The 17,630-nt window shown below is 35.1% G+C and overlaps 1 protein-coding gene across 1 annotated transcript in view; it reads left to right on the top strand.

Moving 5' to 3' along the window:
• LRRC7 (leucine rich repeat containing 7) overlaps positions 1 to 17,630 on the top strand; it is a 646,929-nt gene that overhangs the window by 510,969 nt on the left and 118,330 nt on the right. The window contains exons 10-12 of the mRNA XM_035018295.1: positions 94 to 168; positions 5,715 to 5,859; positions 10,280 to 10,352. Coding sequence (XP_034874186.1) covers positions 94 to 168; positions 5,715 to 5,859; positions 10,280 to 10,352 — 293 coding nt within the window. The remainder of the gene's footprint in view (positions 1 to 93; positions 169 to 5,714; positions 5,860 to 10,279; positions 10,353 to 17,630) is intronic.

The raw sequence follows: 17,630 nt of genomic DNA, 5'->3' as shown, positions 1-17,630 counted from the left end.
TTCCCAAATAAAGTTTCCAGATTCAAGAAATTACACTTCTATTGTGCCAAGAAAAGACTAATTTTTTTCTCTTTCTCCCTATCTCTCTCCTAGCCTGAAGTTCTGGATCAAATACAAAATTTAAGGGAGCTGTGGATGGATAATAATGCATTACAAGTGCTACCTGGGGTATGTAAGTTTTTATTATGACATGTTGTCTAGCATCTATGTTATATATTAATTGTAATTAATAATAATCTTCATTTATAAATCTCAGTGTTTGCCTTTCAAAGTAAAACATTTGTTTGGTCACCAAGTGTTTTTCACTAGTTTTTTTTTTTTTCCCACATAACCTTCTGTAAGTGATGCAGGTATATAAAATGTATGAAAGATTTTTCTTGTTCTTTCAGGATTATATTTTTCATCTCTCCACATGCTGATTTTTAAAAGCTGAGAAATTTATATTGTTATATATAGAAAAAGAAAATGCTACATATGAAATCCAAGTCTTATTTTTGCAAAATCAAACTAGATAATTGCTTCTGCTCATATTCTTAGAGCTCTTCCACAAAATAAAAATCTTTCTCTCAGTTTGGGTGATTTCCAATAGAATACATTTAAATTTTTGAAAATGGTATGTGACAAATTACAAAGTGTTAAAAATAGAAAGTTAAACTAGAGTCCATTTTTTTTTCAACTAGCAGACAATCCAGTAATATTTCCCAAGTAGTAGGTTTACGAGTCAGCTCACTGAGTGTGAACATTCCTGCCTTTCCATTCAGTGAAAGAAAGGCTTCATAAAACACTGCCTCTTGCCACTCATAATACATGCACTCAAATAAGCATGTACATACACACACACATCAGCCACAATATTCTTATTGGTAATAACCAATTCCAAACCCCTTACATTGGGCTAAGTAGACAGGGTAGCTGGATTTGTAATAACTCTTCAGCCACTGAGATTTAGATGTGTGTTCCCAAAGCCAGTTTTATTCTTTTTTTTTTTTTTTGACTTGACATTAAAAATTCCTTAAAATGATTGCAAAAGCAACTAGAACAAGAAGCTTTTCTCTTTTGAACAAGCATGAAACCACATAAAGGAGAAAATCTGGTAAAAGATTAAGGAAAAAAATACTTTCTTCTCCTATCAAAAGAATACATTTATACTGTCATCATAGACACAAAACAAAAAAGCATGCTCATCCTTTATGTATTGATTTATTAAAAAACCGTTCACAAATACACATCTATGAACCAGAAACTATGCTAATGTTAGGATTACAAAGATCATATATTCAATGACCTGGAATATATTTATTTGAGGGGCTCACACATAATAGGAGAGGCAGATCTAGATTCCACTACACATAATAGAGCCTGATTTGTGCCATATTCAAGGTACGTACAGATCTTGGGGCAGCACAGGTAAGACATTCATCAATTTCTTGTGCAGGGATTGAGGATCAGAATGTACGTCTAGTTGGAAAAACCTATGCCTGCCTCTTTGATATATTTATTAATTCAAAAACACCTAGATAATGCCTAGCTCATGATAAATGCTAGGTGTTTTACAAATATTTACTCACTGAATCCTCATAATGAGCCTTTGAAGTAGAGTTTGTTACCATCTCCATGTTATGGATTAGGAAACTAAAACAGAAAGAGTAAGTAACTGTCCCAAGGTCATGCAGCAGGTAGATAGTGATAATTCATACCAGCACCAGAAGCCGTTGTTCACTATGATGTCCCAAAAGACCACTGCTATAGAATCAACAGAAGGCACAAATGAGAGTTATGCTCATCTTACTTTCCATAGCCATTACATTCCCAAAATCCAATCTTGAAAGTCAGCTCAGACCTCAAATTCTTTAGTAAGCTTATTATCTAAATGGAAAAGTAGTGATCAAACCATCCATGAAATAGATAATGCTGCCTAATTTGTCTGTTTCAAGAGTAGATTTTTCTTATACGCTGCTCTAAGTAGATTTCTCATTTTAGTTAGTACACTTGAGTTTCATATTTTGCTCTATACCTTGTGGGAATCCCCCCACCTCCTTGCCATAAAGAGGCATGGCTTTCTGAATGTCTATGCCAGCAAATAGTTGCTATGCAAGTACCTAGAAACACATGTCTTTGAAAAGCTAATCTTGAATGCAGCCTTTAACTAGCCCGTGTCTATCAGTTTCATAGAATGATTAATCCTAAATATTTATTGTCAAAAGACACAGGAAAAAAAGCAAGTTCATCTTATTCTTAGTTCATGTATCATAAAATATATGTATTTATATTTATTTATACATAAAATTAATATACTTCTAAAATACCTTTGGAAGCCTGAACTATCATTTTACTACTCTGTTTTTCATAAATTAGAGAAGCAAGTAGATGATGATGAAAAATTAGTCTTCTACATAGCTGTCTTGTGATGGTCCCTCTAAGATCAACCAATCAAAATGTGACTAAACAATGCATTGAACCTGTATTTATTCTTAAACAAACTTCAATATCTTCTTTTGTTTGTGATGGCTTCCACTCCTTTCATTTGCTGTCTACTGCTCACTTATAGACTCCTTTATGTCAAGGGGTGTTGGAGCAAGATTCAATATCCCCAAGGACTCTGAGGCTTTGGACTTCAAAGGCCTTTATCACTCCAGGCTACTATTGCTTTTATAAAGTGTTTGAAAGTGAGGGTTTAGAAAGACTCAAAAATAAACACCAAAGTGTTATTTTGCTTCTAAAAATGATCTTTAGAAATTTCACACCAAAATATTGAGTTGCACTGCAGATAACAATGAAGGAGGCTTCAAAGAGTAAAGACATTTTCTCATGATAAAACAACAAAAAAGAAACCACACACACACACACACACAAACACATGTATCATTCTTTTCTTGCTCACCAGAAGAGAAGAATGAGCCATGGTAACATAATAGCTCCTTAGGGTGGAAATCTGTAAGTGAAGCGACAGTATTTTTCCAAGTGACATACTTCCAGGCATGGGGAGAATTCAGCCTTCTGACGTAGTCACCCAAAGTACTCTGTTCCTAGATTAGCAACTATTCATCTACTCCAAGACTTTGCTCACATTCTCTGCCTCCATAGGGAGAGAGGGAGCAGGGCTAGAGATATGTGCTAGGTTAATTAGAGAGTTTGAGGTCAGTAACTGACAAGATAATCAACAGGTTTTGTAGTCTGTAATCTGAGAAAAGTGAGTTTGAATTTTAGCTCCACCCCTTATTAATGGGGTAACTTTGGAATGTTACTTGTAGTAGATGCTGCCATGCATCATCCTCCTGGTATGAAGAACTGACTCTATTTCCGAAGCTTCTGGAAATGCTACTTGCAGCTCTCCATCCTCCTCAGGAATTGCTCCAGCTTAAGAGAACCTCCTTACCCAGGGTCACATCCTTATTCTGGGAGACTTCCACCCAATGACCAGTGATAAAGGTCTGGCTCCTCACCCTTCCTCAGGACAACTACAGGGCAATCCCAACTTAGTGAGTCCTGAAGGGCCAGCTGCAGACTTCCTCAAGACTTTATCACAGCTCAGCTTCTTCATCTGCCCAGTCGTGCTTCCTTTCTCCCCTCTGTCTTTCACTGGTATTGGTCCTAGAAACACTCTCTCATAAACTTCTCTTTGTCTCTGCTTCCCAGGGAACCCAGTGTGTACCATTACTTAATTACTAAGCTTTAATGTGTGTTAAAGTGCGGATTCTGATTCAGTAGGTCTGGAGTGGGTCTGAGAGTCTACATTCCTGACAGGCTTCTAGGTGGTGCCAATGCTGCTGGTCTGCAAAACACATTTTGAGTAGCAAGGATATGAAATATTAAATCAAATAATATATATAAACTACTTAGCACAGTGCAAAGGGTTTACCTGTGTGTTAATAAGTTTATTTATTTACACTCTGTCAAATAATTAGAGACAATATATTAAAGTGTACACAGATAGATTAGATGAACAAATGACCCAGTGAACACGGATATGTGTGGGGCATTTATTTGCAAAACATGCCCTGAAAGAAAATGAAAATGAGGACTTTCATCTTGTTCTGACTCCTGTGGTCCATGTCCCAGCTAAGCAGCCCCTGTTACTCCTGTTCACGGTATGACTTCGTTCCTCCCTGTCTTCAGTAATTAGTTACTCATCTAATTCTCCCATTTCTAAATTTTTCTTGAGCTCATCCCCTCTTCATCCTCATTTCTGCTGTATTAATTCAGGTCTTTCTCATCTCCTCAGTGTTTCCAGATCCTTGTGATGGGTCTCTGCCACTCCCATCACAAATCTTTCTTCCACAGTCCCCTGAAGTTGATATTTTAAAGCACAAATCTGATCATGTCATTCTCCAACTTAAAAACCTTGAACAGCTTTCCTTGCCCATAGGATAGAATTGACATCTCCTCACATAACACATTAAGGCCTTTTAATACCTGGCTTCTTGTAATCGTACAAATCGAATTTCCCACTCTTCCTCAAACATGCCATGATTTTTCACATTTTGCTGTGAAGGTATGTGTCGTTTTCTCTTCCAGGTGCAGGTTCTGCTTTTCTTGACAATCTGTGTCTTTCAGACATTTTGCAGCCCTGTGCTTCTATGGCATTCTCCACATGCTTTGTTTTCTTGCACATGTTATCGGGTATTAAAACTATTTGTTTATTTGACAGTTTCCTCCACTACTATGAGCTCTGTAAGGATAAAGACTTTGTCTGTATCATGACAAGTCTCTCCTCATACCTAGTTGACTTATTCAGTAAGTCTCCCATGTATAACACAAGCCCTGACATATAGTAGATCATCAAAAAGAACTGTTGAATGAACAAAATAGAGAATCTGTTTAAGGATAAAGTCCAAATCATGATTTAAAACCTTTCTTATGCATTTGAAATGTACGAATCAGCATGTTAACATATGCTGTTTTGGTGGCGATCTTTATTTATTTATTATTTATTTATTCTTCTGCAGCTTTAAGATTCTTGTGTTGAGATGTAACTCACATACCATAAAATTCACTCATTTAAAATATACAATTCAGTTGCTTTTAGAATACTCGCGTGGTTGTATAGCCATCACCACAGTCTAATTTTAGAACATTTCCATTATCTCCAGAAGAAACCCTGAAGCCATTAGCAATCATTCCCATGTCCCCTTCCCCCCAACCTCCAGCAACCCTAACCTACTTTCTGTGTCTATAGATTTGACTACTCTGGACATTTCATATACATAGAATCACACAACAGATGGGTTTTTGTAACTGGCATCTTTCACTGCATATGTTTTCAAGGCTCATCCATTTTGTAGCATATATTTGCATTCATTGCAAAATAATATTACAACATGTGGATATACCACATTTTGTTTATCCATTCATCAATCGACAGGCATTTCGGTTGTTTCCATTTTTTGGCTGTTGTGAATAATACTGCTTTGAACATTTATGTTTTTGTGTGGACATATATTGCATTCTTGAGTATATGCTGAGAGATTGCTGGGTCATATGGAAACTCTTTGTTTAACCTTTTAAGGTACTAGCAAACTGTTTTTCAAAGTGGCTATACAATTTTAAATTCCTGCTAGCAGTGTATGAGGATTGCAATTTCTCCACATTCTTGCGAATGCTTGTTATTGTTGTAGTTGCTTTTAAAATTAGTTTTACGGTGTTGTGGTTTTTACAACTTTCAATGTCTTGTGAAATTTTCTCAACTAACCCTGAGTTTATGCAATGTTATCAAGTCTATAGGGAAGTTAAAGATGTTGGTATACCTGGATATGTCAAAAAACAGAATAGAAACAGTTGACCTGGACATTTCTGGATGTGAAGCCCTTGAAGACCTCTTACTGTCATCCAATATGTTGCAACAGTTGCCTGAGTCTATAGGTGAGAATATTCTATTATGTCATGAATGTTTACATGAAATATATCATTTTCTTTTTTGGCATAGTCCTAGTTTATCATTAGATACAGGGAATATACTGTTAGCCTTACTGATATTAATAAATTACCAAGTTCATTATTGGTAAAATACTGTTTTTACATCTTGAATATCTTAAAATGAAATGGTAATACTAGTTATCAAATTCAAGAAGCCTCTCCTATTAAAATCTTACCAAATTGATATATTTTTTTTAAATGAAGATCTTTTAAGTTGTAAAATGTTATTGTAAAAATTATATTTATTAGATTTAGAGTAATTGATAACCATGTGTGTCTCCTTTTATCACCATAGAATTAGCTTCTATCCACAGTGTTGCCATATCCTATTTTCAATACTATTATAACACTACTATAATCTAGAAATAACATAAAGATGTATAATAATATAAAATCTCTTTGTGGTTCTATTATTAAAAACAGATACATTGTCTTTTATATGCTGTTAAGATTCATGACAGCAGAGAATTTGTCTTTTAGTATATGTCAAGCACCCAATTCATTTTTGTTATAAATTTTTATATGAGTAAATTAACTAAAGACTCCTAATTTAATAATGAACAAAACTTTTTGTATAGATATCTTACTATTATTTATGAGAGGACTCAGGAGGGTAATCAGCCAATTATTTAACTTTGGAGATTAGTTTTTAACCTGCTTTGAATTCGATGTGTCATATATTCTGTAACTTATTAAAACCTCTGAAAATTAAGTTATAACCTAGGTACACTGATTGAAAGGAAGCTAGAAGATAAGGCAGTATTTCAAATCTTTCTTCAATATTTTATTGCTTCCATTTTCACCATTCTTTCAGGCTAATAGACTAGGTTTTCTTTCTTTCTAGATTGATAATTTTTTTTATATAGCCACATACTTTATAACAGTATTTTTCCAGCTCATTCCATTGTAAGACTTATCTAAGAGCTTTATTGAACACTTATACATTTCCAGACGCTTTCTCTGAAAATTCTGATTCGGTATGCTTGTACTGAATCAGTACATTTGTTCCTTACTGCCTCCTCAGGCCCTCTGATTTGTTTTATTAAACATAAACATATATGTTATATGAAACATATAATCAGATAAGTCTAGAAAATACTGTTTTATGTTGTAGAAGGTGAGGAAGTATAATGGTTAAAAAGAGCATCCTTGGATTAAGATGACAGAGATGATCATCTGGTCAAGATAACCCTCAAGATACATGCCTTAAACTCCCACTCAATCACCACTCCATATCTCTTCAAAGACATAATGAAAATAGAAAAATGACTTATATTTGCAAAATATATTTTTGTTCCTTACTGCCTCCTCAGTACCAAGAACTATGCCTAGTTTATACTAAGGGCTCCTTAAATATTTAGCAAATAAAATAATTTAGCCATGCTTAAAAAGGCTGAACATCTACCTGAACCTGAGCTAGAATGGAAATATTGCAAGACCCCACGCCTGATGGGCTCCAGACCACAAACAGCAGCGGTAGCTGTAAGTTCCATTTCTGCAGTGGAAAAAAGAAAAAAAAAAGTACCTTAAACATAACAGGAGAATCCACAGATTGAGGCAGCAACTCCTTTTCTGCAAAGAGAGCCTGAATCAATCTACAACTAGTATGTGGAGCTAGCATTGGAGAGAACAGATAGAGATTCACTGCTGAAAACTGTGCAAGTCACAGCTAGTTTGGACTGGATCTGCACTATCCACATGGGATGAGAGCGCCATGTTGCTAATAGGAGATCTGGTTCTGAACTCCAGAAACCTGGGGTCAGGGGTAGGTAACCATAAAACTGCCAGACAGGGACGGGTGAGCATAGATAAGGAGAAAATATTCACCCTCACAAATGAGCATGCAAACAGAAATCTTAAAGGAAAACTAATGTTGTAACAACAACAAAAAACTCGAATAGGAAAATTTACCCAGGAAAAACCAAAGTCATCAAGCAATGTAAAAAATGATTTTTAAGTATGTGTAGATCCTCAATTAGACAAAACTTACAATAACACTCATAAAAATAATAACTTGTAAAACAAAAACAAGAACTATGATTAAGAATAGGTGGTTATAAAAAAAAGAAACAATTAGAAATCCTGGAAATGAAAATGGCACATAGTGACATAAAAGACAGTATAATTATTTGTTTAAAATATCTTCCTTTAAGAAAGCAGATGGGGAAATTAGCCTTCTGGTCTGGGGAAGACAACATGGATGGGTGATAGAAAACATCAGATTATGTACTTGGCTGGCATAAAGCAGACTAGGATAGATAGGAGGGTACTATGTATTTAACACCTTCATTAAGAATCTGAATGGCTCTCAAATTAGGAAAGTAAACTTTGTTATACTCAGACTATATCTTTGGACCCTGTTGACCTTTCAGAGAAAATTACATTTATGTATCTGCAGAGTTGCCAGAGTCCCTGATTATACATGGGGAATGGCTGACTTTGCTCCATATATTCCCCTCTTGGTCAAGAGAAGGATCTGGGACAGGAGACTGAGAGCTTTGTCCTAAGGCCCTAAAAGAATTCGTTGATTCTGATTGGATGGGAAATTGTATCTTATCTTCTTTATTGGGACATCATTGGACTACCAACATTTAAAAGAACAACGCTTTGGTTTTAGTCCCTAACATGCCTCAAGACTTTTCACCACTACTTTCAGACTTTGGTACTGTGATTCTCTTAAAGGCTACCTTTCAACCTGGCTTCATGGTATTTGCACAGCAATCTGTGACCCAGCGCAAAACTTCTTATGCCCCACTCAAGTGACACTGAGACTGTCAACCCTCCTCTAGCTCCACTGGTAGGCAGGTGCAGTAGTTTGATAAGGGCTACCAAGTCATACAAAGTTTAGCTGTAGTGCATCACGCCCTGTTTCCTTTTCACAATTGATGAACAAGCTCTTTTGTATTTCCAAGGTTGATATTTCTTACATACACACCAGAGAAGCTGAAGTGATTCAGTCACCCTTTAACCATAGGTGAATATGGCAGTGGGTGAGCAAACCTCAGAGATAAATGACCCCGGTGAGAACTGTCCTCTTTCCCAGGTGCTACTGTTTTCAGCAGGGTATCCTCAGGGCACAAGCTGATGTATTAAAACTCCGATATTTTGTAGATATTTTCTCACAGCAGTCTGACAGTGAGACCCTTTCTCGCCACTAGAGTAGAGATTCTGAGTGCTTCTCCAGAATATGTAACTGAGCATACTGAAATTTAAAGTGCAATAATCGCTTTTTATTTCAGATCTATTCTGATTTACTCCATGCCTTTAAGGAATCCTCAGAATACTTGAGGTGCGTGGGCATGACCCACAGCAGTGCTTCTCAAAGCATATTCACAAAACACTAGCTGTACAAAGTATGCTGCATACTCACACACATTCTGCAATAACTTTGCAGAGTCACGTTGCTACATTAATATATTACAAGGTCCTAGAAAAACTTCATTAATGAAATATGTTTAATGTTATTTAATTTAGCATTTCACAAACACATTTGACCATGGAACCCACTATATCCCTGAGAACAAGTTTTCTGCAAAAAAAAAAAAAAAGTAGCCTACAGTATATATGCATATTTCCAATGTAAAACCAAAATTAACCACGCTTTGCCCTTGGACTTTGGCTATTTAAGCCATACTGATACTACATTGTGGCTGGGTAAAGGAAGCTGTTCTTCAATTACTCTGTGGTTATTAGTCATTAAAACCCTGGTAATAATGCAGGCAGTAAGGGTATGGAAGGTATAAATCTGACAGGCAAATATAAAAAGTTGAAACTATTCTTGGCCAGTTCTACTCGGTATATTAAAATTGCAAGTTTTTGTGCTTTCTGCTGATCCAAGTCAAGGATTTATGGTAACAAAAAAGAGTATGAGGTCATATGTTATAATTTTCCAAGTCCGTAATTACAACCACTGCATCACAATACCTCAGTACCCATTCGTTGATTATTAGGCTTACTTCAGATTTGTTTTTTTTACATTTTTTTATTTTATTATGTTATGTTAATCATGTGATTAGGAGTTAATTAAATATTAAATCATAGCTGGCTTAAAAATTTTCATCTGGTCCATTTGCGGTATACTAGATAAGGGAAACGTGGTAGTGTTGCTGTCAACTTAGGTTTCTATGGAGCCCTATGTTTTGTTTATTTGTCTGCACTGATGTACCCGAACTCCCACTGATGCAAGTAAAGTTTTTACAACTGGACAGTCAAGACTAGACTACATACAAACATATTTGTAGGTTTATATAAGCAGAGTGTAGCCAACTGGCATGATAGTCGTCGCAAGTGATTCTTTTTCTTTCATATTGTATTTCCTACCAGAGATCTGTTCTTATGTATTAATAAACCTTCTTCTCTGTTTTAGGACTGTTGAAAAAACTAACTACTCTAAAAGTAGATGACAATCAACTCACAATGCTACCCAACACAATCGGAAAGTAAGTGCCAAAGTTTCATATCAGTCAGCCCCTCTGAGCCAGAAACAAAAGGATATGTTAAATTTTTTTACTTCAAAACATTTTCTATCTTAATTTAGTTTTATATCTGAACACTGCATTGACACACTATATAATATCATGTGAAATAACTATGACTCTTTCATAAGCAAAGGGATTAGCCAGATCATTAATTATGTTATTGCCTATAATTTCCCAGATACTATTAATTGGATGTTTTTGACTGAGTAGCAGCTTGAAATTCACTTGAATGTGTCTTATGAAATCAAGCCAATTTGTATAAAGCTCTGTAGTTTGTAAATGTTACCATTACACTATAAGTGATTTAAAATATATTTAGTAATTGTTACTTATATTAGTAGTACTATATAACAGTACTGTAAATGTTATTTATAAAAATAAAATTATTTGCCTTTGAAAGTATGAAAAAGATTCATCAAAGATAAATGGGCCTATTCAGTTCAAGGTTGATTACTGGTTTACAGGGATAAAGGTTAAGAATCTTATCATAAAAGCTCATTTTCTTTTATATATATTTAAGTGCCATTATCTTCCTTTGATTATTGTTTCAGAGAAAATAAAAAGGAAGTGTTAGAGGAATGAACTAAAACAAAACAAAACAAAACAAAAAACAAACAAAAAAACTGGTGAAAAAACAAAGAAACAGAAAGAAGCCAATGGGAAGTGTATGGGAAATCTCTATACCTTCTTCTCAATTTTGCTGTGAACCTAAGACAGCTCTAAAAAAAATAGTCTTTAAGAAAAAGAAGAATGACTGACAAACTGGTTATTTAAACTTGGGTTTTGGGCATATATTTTGTCGAAAATGAACAAAGTGAGCTTGTCACTTCAAGGAAAACAACTAACAGTATTTGTCGCTGACAGTAAAATTTGAGCTCTCAAGCAAAAATTGGAATTTTGGAAAATTCCTATCTGCCACTGTGAGCTTGACAACTTCCCAATCCTTACAGGCTTTTCTGATAAGACTAGTGTGATATAAATTAATATAATTTGTTGATATTATGTTATGAAATGTGTCAACATCTGGAAAATCTGTATAACTCAGTGAAGCAGTATTTCCAAATGACCAATGCATGAATTACAAAATCAGACATGGGTAAAAGACCCATTCAGAATGCAAAATAGACCAGTTGATTTTAATGTATTGGTATGAAGAATAAGAAAAGTTCATTGATATAATTTCAGATTCTACATTGCAGTTATCCCCTAAAAAAATGCCACTTGTTGAGTTTTGGTGTAGTATCAAAGAAAAAATCACAATGATCCAAAAGGACTATTGAAATATTCCTCTCTTTTCCAACATCATACCTATGTGAGGCTGGATTTTGTTATATATAATTCAGTCAAAACAATACATCACAACAGATTGAATACACGAGCAGATATGAGATCTAGTACCATCTATTAAGCCAAATATTGAAGAGATTTACAAAAATAAAAACAATATCACTTTTTTCACTAAATGTTTTTGTTTAGAAAAATATAGTTACTTTGAATAAAAATGTTATTTAACATGTTATAAGTTTAAGTTTATAGTTATAACATGTTATAAGTTTATTATTATTTAACAGGTAGTAATTATTTTTAAAACCCCTATTTTAATCTATAATATAAAAGATACCAATAGATACATAAACACATGTTATAACATATATACACAATATAAACACATGTTCTTTAGAGTTACCGATGATTTTTAAGAGTGTAAAGGGTCCTAAGACCAACAAATTTGAAGATATCTGTTCTATATCACATCATGTTTTATACAATAAAATTACAAGAACCATTGTCTAACTTATGTTCTCATTTCAAGATAGCACCTGCATACAAATGTTTTGAATTTGCATGTATGGCAAAAAATAAACTAAATATCTAAAATTTTATAATATACCATAATAAGCAACCTATATGAGGTAAAAAATAACAATAACAATAACAATGATAGCTTTGTTTTTCTTAGGGAATTCAGAATTGATAGATCAGAGGTTTAGTGCAAGGCCTAGAGGTGAAATTTGATTATGATCTTATTTAATGGCACCCCAGGGCACATGCAAAAAGTGTTTTGTAAACAGTAGAATAGTCTGCATTTATTATGAAACATGCTACCTAGAACTCTGGACCCCAAAATCCTAGAAATATTAAGACCAGCTATATAGTGATATTCTCACTATATCACTATATAGTGATATTCTCATTCTGCACTTAGAATATTTCAATATGTTAGAATTATCTTAGATCATTTTTAGTAATCCAACTATAAAGAATTATTTTTTGAACATTTTTCACAGTTGAAATGGATTCCATTACTTTTGTGCAAAATGACTTATAAAATTGATTATTTTTGTTCTCAAACCTTAATTTGTACCTAGAAGTTCTAGCCACTCTACAAATTGAATGTACAGTGAAAAATAATAATAAATAACTTTTTTCCCCCACATTCTGCCAAATATCATGTTTGGTGCTTTACACACATTCCTATTGAGTTAAAGCCCCAATAAACAGTTCCTATGTGTATTATTATCTCCCTCTCCCCATCAACAGTTACAGAGACTGAGGCTGAGAGAAGTCAACAGATTTCAAAGCTAAGCTGTTAATTGACCTATGATGCCTCTTAATATATATGATAGTTGAGTCACACATTTTGTAATATTTGGTAATTTAATGGGTCCCACTGCTCTAGAGGCAAAGGATCTTCCACAGGAAGAGAAACTGCATACTAAACCTTCTCTTTCTTAGCTTCATATCCTTGGTCAAAAGCAATAAAAACTCAAAAATCTGAATGGAAATTTTTAAAAGTCATTCCCTCATATAGTATGGACAAACAAAAAGACTGTTGGACTGGGAGTCAGAAAATTTAAGTAACTAAGCAAAGCTGGGTAAGCCCCTTCTTCTCATTGGGCCTCAAATTCCTGAGGGATAGTGCAAGGAGCACTGGATTTGGAGTCAAACAACATGGGTGTGAACCATGGCCATGCCACTCACTATGTGTAATCAAACCTCTCTGTTGGCTTAGTTTCCTCATTTATAATGTCTACCTACATTTAAAATTTTCTAGTTCTTTGATCCAGATGTTTAGCCTATATGATGTCAATATCCTAGGATGTGAGGGCGATCTGGCTGCGACATCTGTCACCCCATTGATCGCCAGGGTTGATTCGGCTGATCTGGCTGGCCAGGCGGGTGTCCCCTTCCTCCCTCACCGCTCCATGTGCGTCCCTCCCGAAGCTGCGCGCTCGGTCGAAGAGGATGACCTTCCCCGATAGAGGAGGACCGTTCTTGGGTCAAGGGTACAAGAGTAGCTGCGCTCCCCTGCTGGAACCTCCAAACAAGCTCTCTCAAGGTCCATTTGTAGGAGAACAACTATCTAGATTCAGCTTTCAGCTATCAGCTACCGTCTCAAACCCTAATCTATTGTGCCTGTATCAGAATTACCTGAAATGCTGCTTTAGAGAGGAAGTTTAAAATGAAGCTGCTTTAGAGAGGAAGTTTACCATAGTGGTTGGTTGCTTTGGCTCTGGAGCCAGACCTTCTAGGTTCAAAGTCTGGCTCTTTGATTTGCTATTGGGTCACAGAGCCTTAGATCCCTCCTCATAAAATGGAAATCATAATAATAATGCCTACCTCATAAGAATGTTGAGAGGATTAAATGTATTAATAAATAGAAAGTGCTACATATTCAACAAATGTTTTCAAAAAATAGTTTGATAAAATAAAAAAAATTATTGACTTAGTTAATTTGCATTTCTGGGATTTGGATTCAAGAAATATGTTTACTGTTTTTACAACTTAATTCTCTCTTCTCTCTTCTACCACCCAGACCACTGCAGCTTCCTCCTCTAAATTAAGAGTCATAGTACACCTACAAAGTAGACGAGCATTTTCTGAATTATATTTCTCAAAACAATTATTACTTGGGATTTTTTTTTTAAGATTTTATTTATTTATTTGACAGAGAGAGAGATAGCAAGAGCAGGAACACAAGCAGGGCGAGTGGGAGAGGGAGAAGAGCAGAGCAGGGAGCCCGATGTGGGACTCGATCCCAGGACCCTGGGATCATGACCTGAGCCGAAGGCAGACGCTTAATGACTGAGCCACCCAGGTGCCCATTACTTGGGATTTTAATAAGTATGACACAAAGATAAGTTTCATGGACAAATAAGTTTTGGGAACTTTGTATACAAGTTAGAGAACATTCTAACTTGTGATATTTTTCCATTTCTTACATCAGTTTCTTATTTATCTTTTGTATCATCATTTAACTTGTCCATTATTTTGCCTTGTCTTACCAACTAGGATATAGGCTCCTTAAGTCTGGGATCATGTCTTGAGTATGTTTAATCTCCTTCATTGTGTGTACCTGAGCAGTATGGCAGAGGGGAATGTTTGCAAGCTTGGAACTAGACAGATTTCAATCCTGGGTTCTCCACTCCTTAACTAATGAACCATGAACATGTCACTTCACATCTCAGAATTGCAGTTTTCTCATCTGAAAAATGGAAAAAATAATTCACCTCAGAGGTTGTTGTGAGACTTAGTGGTGGATAGCTTTCAATAAATTATAATAGTCATGAATAGCAATAATTAAAAAGACATTTATTTATTTATTGTTGTTTATGTTCATTTGTGTGAGGATTAGTAATATAACATGAATAAACATCCAGTGTTTAAAAAGAAAAATGTTTTATATTGATTTTCAAATATAATAATATACTGTCTTAGTCTGCTCATAATTAAATATCACAGACTAGGCAGCTTAAAAAACACAAATTTGTGTATCACATTTCTGGGGGCTGGGAAGTCCAAGATCAAGGTGGTGGCAAGTAGATTTCATTCTGAGGACTCCTCTTTCGGCTTACAAGCAGCTACCATCTTTCAATGTGCTCACATAATCTTTTCTTTGTGTATACAGAGAGAGAGAGAGACAGACTAGTTCTCTAGTGTCTCTTCTTATAAGGGCACTGATCCCATTATGAAGGCCCCATCCTCAATGACTTCATCTAACCCTAATTACCTCCCAAAGGCCCATATCCAAATACTATCACACTGGAGGTTAAGGCTTTAACATATGAATTGGGAGAGGGGACACAAACATTTAGTCCATGACATACATATTTTAAACTTACAAAATATACTCTCAAGAAAAGCACTGTTTGAAATTGTTTCTGAGCTTTTTGGTAGAGTCCTCAAGAATAAGCCTTTAGAATCATAATATTTTGTTGTAATGTCTAAGGACCTAGAGAGAGAAATTTAAAACACAAAAGAAAAAGATTGTAATGTATTTCCCAAAGTGATAGAGTGATCCTTATAGAAAAAGTAAAGTTATTGAGAAAGGTACAGAGAAATGATCAAATGAAACTTCACTGATTGTATAAGATTTCAGTTAAGGTACAAAACCAGCAATGATTTCCATTTAAAAGCCATTGTCTTCTACTGCCTATTTTCTCCTTCACTCCCTGCCTTGATAATTTAGGACTGTGACCATTTATGAGTCATGGCCAAATTATAAATGCAGCATAAATTAAATGTTTCTATATTTTGGTTGGTTAAAAAATCTTTCAGTACCCTATCTTGAAGCATTTAGAATCTTTTTTCAGTGTTCTTTTGCAATGAGCAAAGCTTTTTTCTACTCATAGGTTGTAGAAATGTTCACTTAAAAAAAATACTTCTGAATAGAATTTTACATTTGGGTGGTGCTTTTCTTCTATAATAAAAAAAAATTACAGATATTCTTTTCAATCAACCTAATTAACTTCCTAAAGAATCCAAAGGAAGGGAAAGATCAGTGATTACTTTGGAAGAATGGGAAAATTGGGTCAAATGAAAAGTATATTGTCTTTACAATGATGGTAACTCTGTTCAAAATCAGTCAACATAGATGTTTCATGGGTAAAAGCTCTAAATGATTGACTATTCCCAACAAATGCTGTTTCCACCATGATTTGACTGAATTCACCTTAGACTATAGGATTTAGTACAAAAACTGGGTGAGTTTCATTGAGTAAACATTACAGAAAAGAATTAGTTTCAATTTTGTTAATTCCTTGCATTGTTTAGAAGCAGCACAAGTGACTTACCTAATATTAATGACAAAATTAAGGATAGAGTCTAAAACTTGATTCTTTGCCTACATTAAATGAAATTGATTTTACAATCTGAAAATAAGGATAATAGCAAAAGTTGCTTAGCATTCATTATGGGCCCATTCTAAGTGTTTTATCTGTATTTAGTCCTTGTAACACATGGTTAACTACTGTTATAACCCTCTTGTGCCCAGTGATGAAACTAAGGTACAGAGTAATTAAGTAACTTGACAAGGATATTGCTGCTAGTAATTGTTCCAGTCCAGACTCCAACCCTAGCTGGCTGGCTGCAGTTTGGTCTCTTAACTCCGGGGATATCCTGATGCTTTCAGGCAGTAGCTCTTTAAGCAACTTGCCTTCTCCAAACAAGTTTTATATATCTCTCTTTAGTTATTACAGACATACCTCATTTTATTGTATTTCACAGATACTGAGTTCTTTTTACAAATTGAAGGTTTGTGGTAACCTTGCATTGAGCAACATTATCAGTGCCATTTTTCCAACAGCATTTGCTCACTTCATGTCTCTATGTCTCATTTTGGTAATTCTCACAATAATTCAAACTTTTTCATCATTATTATATTTGTTATGGTGATCTGTGATCAGCGATCTTTGACGTTACTACTGTAATTGTTTAGGGGCACCATGAGCTGCACTTATGCAAGACAGCAAATTTATCTGTAAATGTCATTTTTGTTCAAACTGGTCTAGCAACCAGCTGTTCCCCCATTTTCCTCCCTCTCCTCGGCCTTCCTTATTTGCCAAGACACAACAATATTGAAATTAGGCCAAATATTAACCCTACAGCAGTCTCTAAGTGTTCAAGTGAAAGAAAGAATTACACATGTCACACTTTATTTTTTTTTTAAGATTTTATTTATTTATTTGAGAGAGAGAGTGAGAGAGAGAAAGAGCACAAGAGGGGAGCGGGAGAGGGAGAAGCAGACTCCCCGCCGAGCAGGGAGCCCGATGCGGGACTCGATTCCAGGACTCCAGGATCATGACCTGAGCCGAAGGCAGTCGCTTAACCAACTGAGCCACCCAGGCACCCACATGTCACACTTTAAATCAAAAACTAGAAATGATTTAGTTTAGTGAGGAAGACAAGTCAAAATCCAAGATAGGCCAAAAGCAAGGCCTCTTGTGCTGAACAGCCAAG

The sequence above is a fragment of the Mirounga leonina genome, unplaced genomic scaffold, assembly GCF_011800145.1.
Source record: "Mirounga leonina isolate KUSES-001 unplaced genomic scaffold, KU_Mleo_1.0 Mir_173, whole genome shotgun sequence".
Taxonomy (NCBI): domain Eukaryota; kingdom Metazoa; phylum Chordata; class Mammalia; order Carnivora; family Phocidae; genus Mirounga; species Mirounga leonina.
The sequence above is the reverse complement of the archived record's forward strand: the minus strand, read 5'-3'. Positions and strand labels throughout refer to the sequence as shown.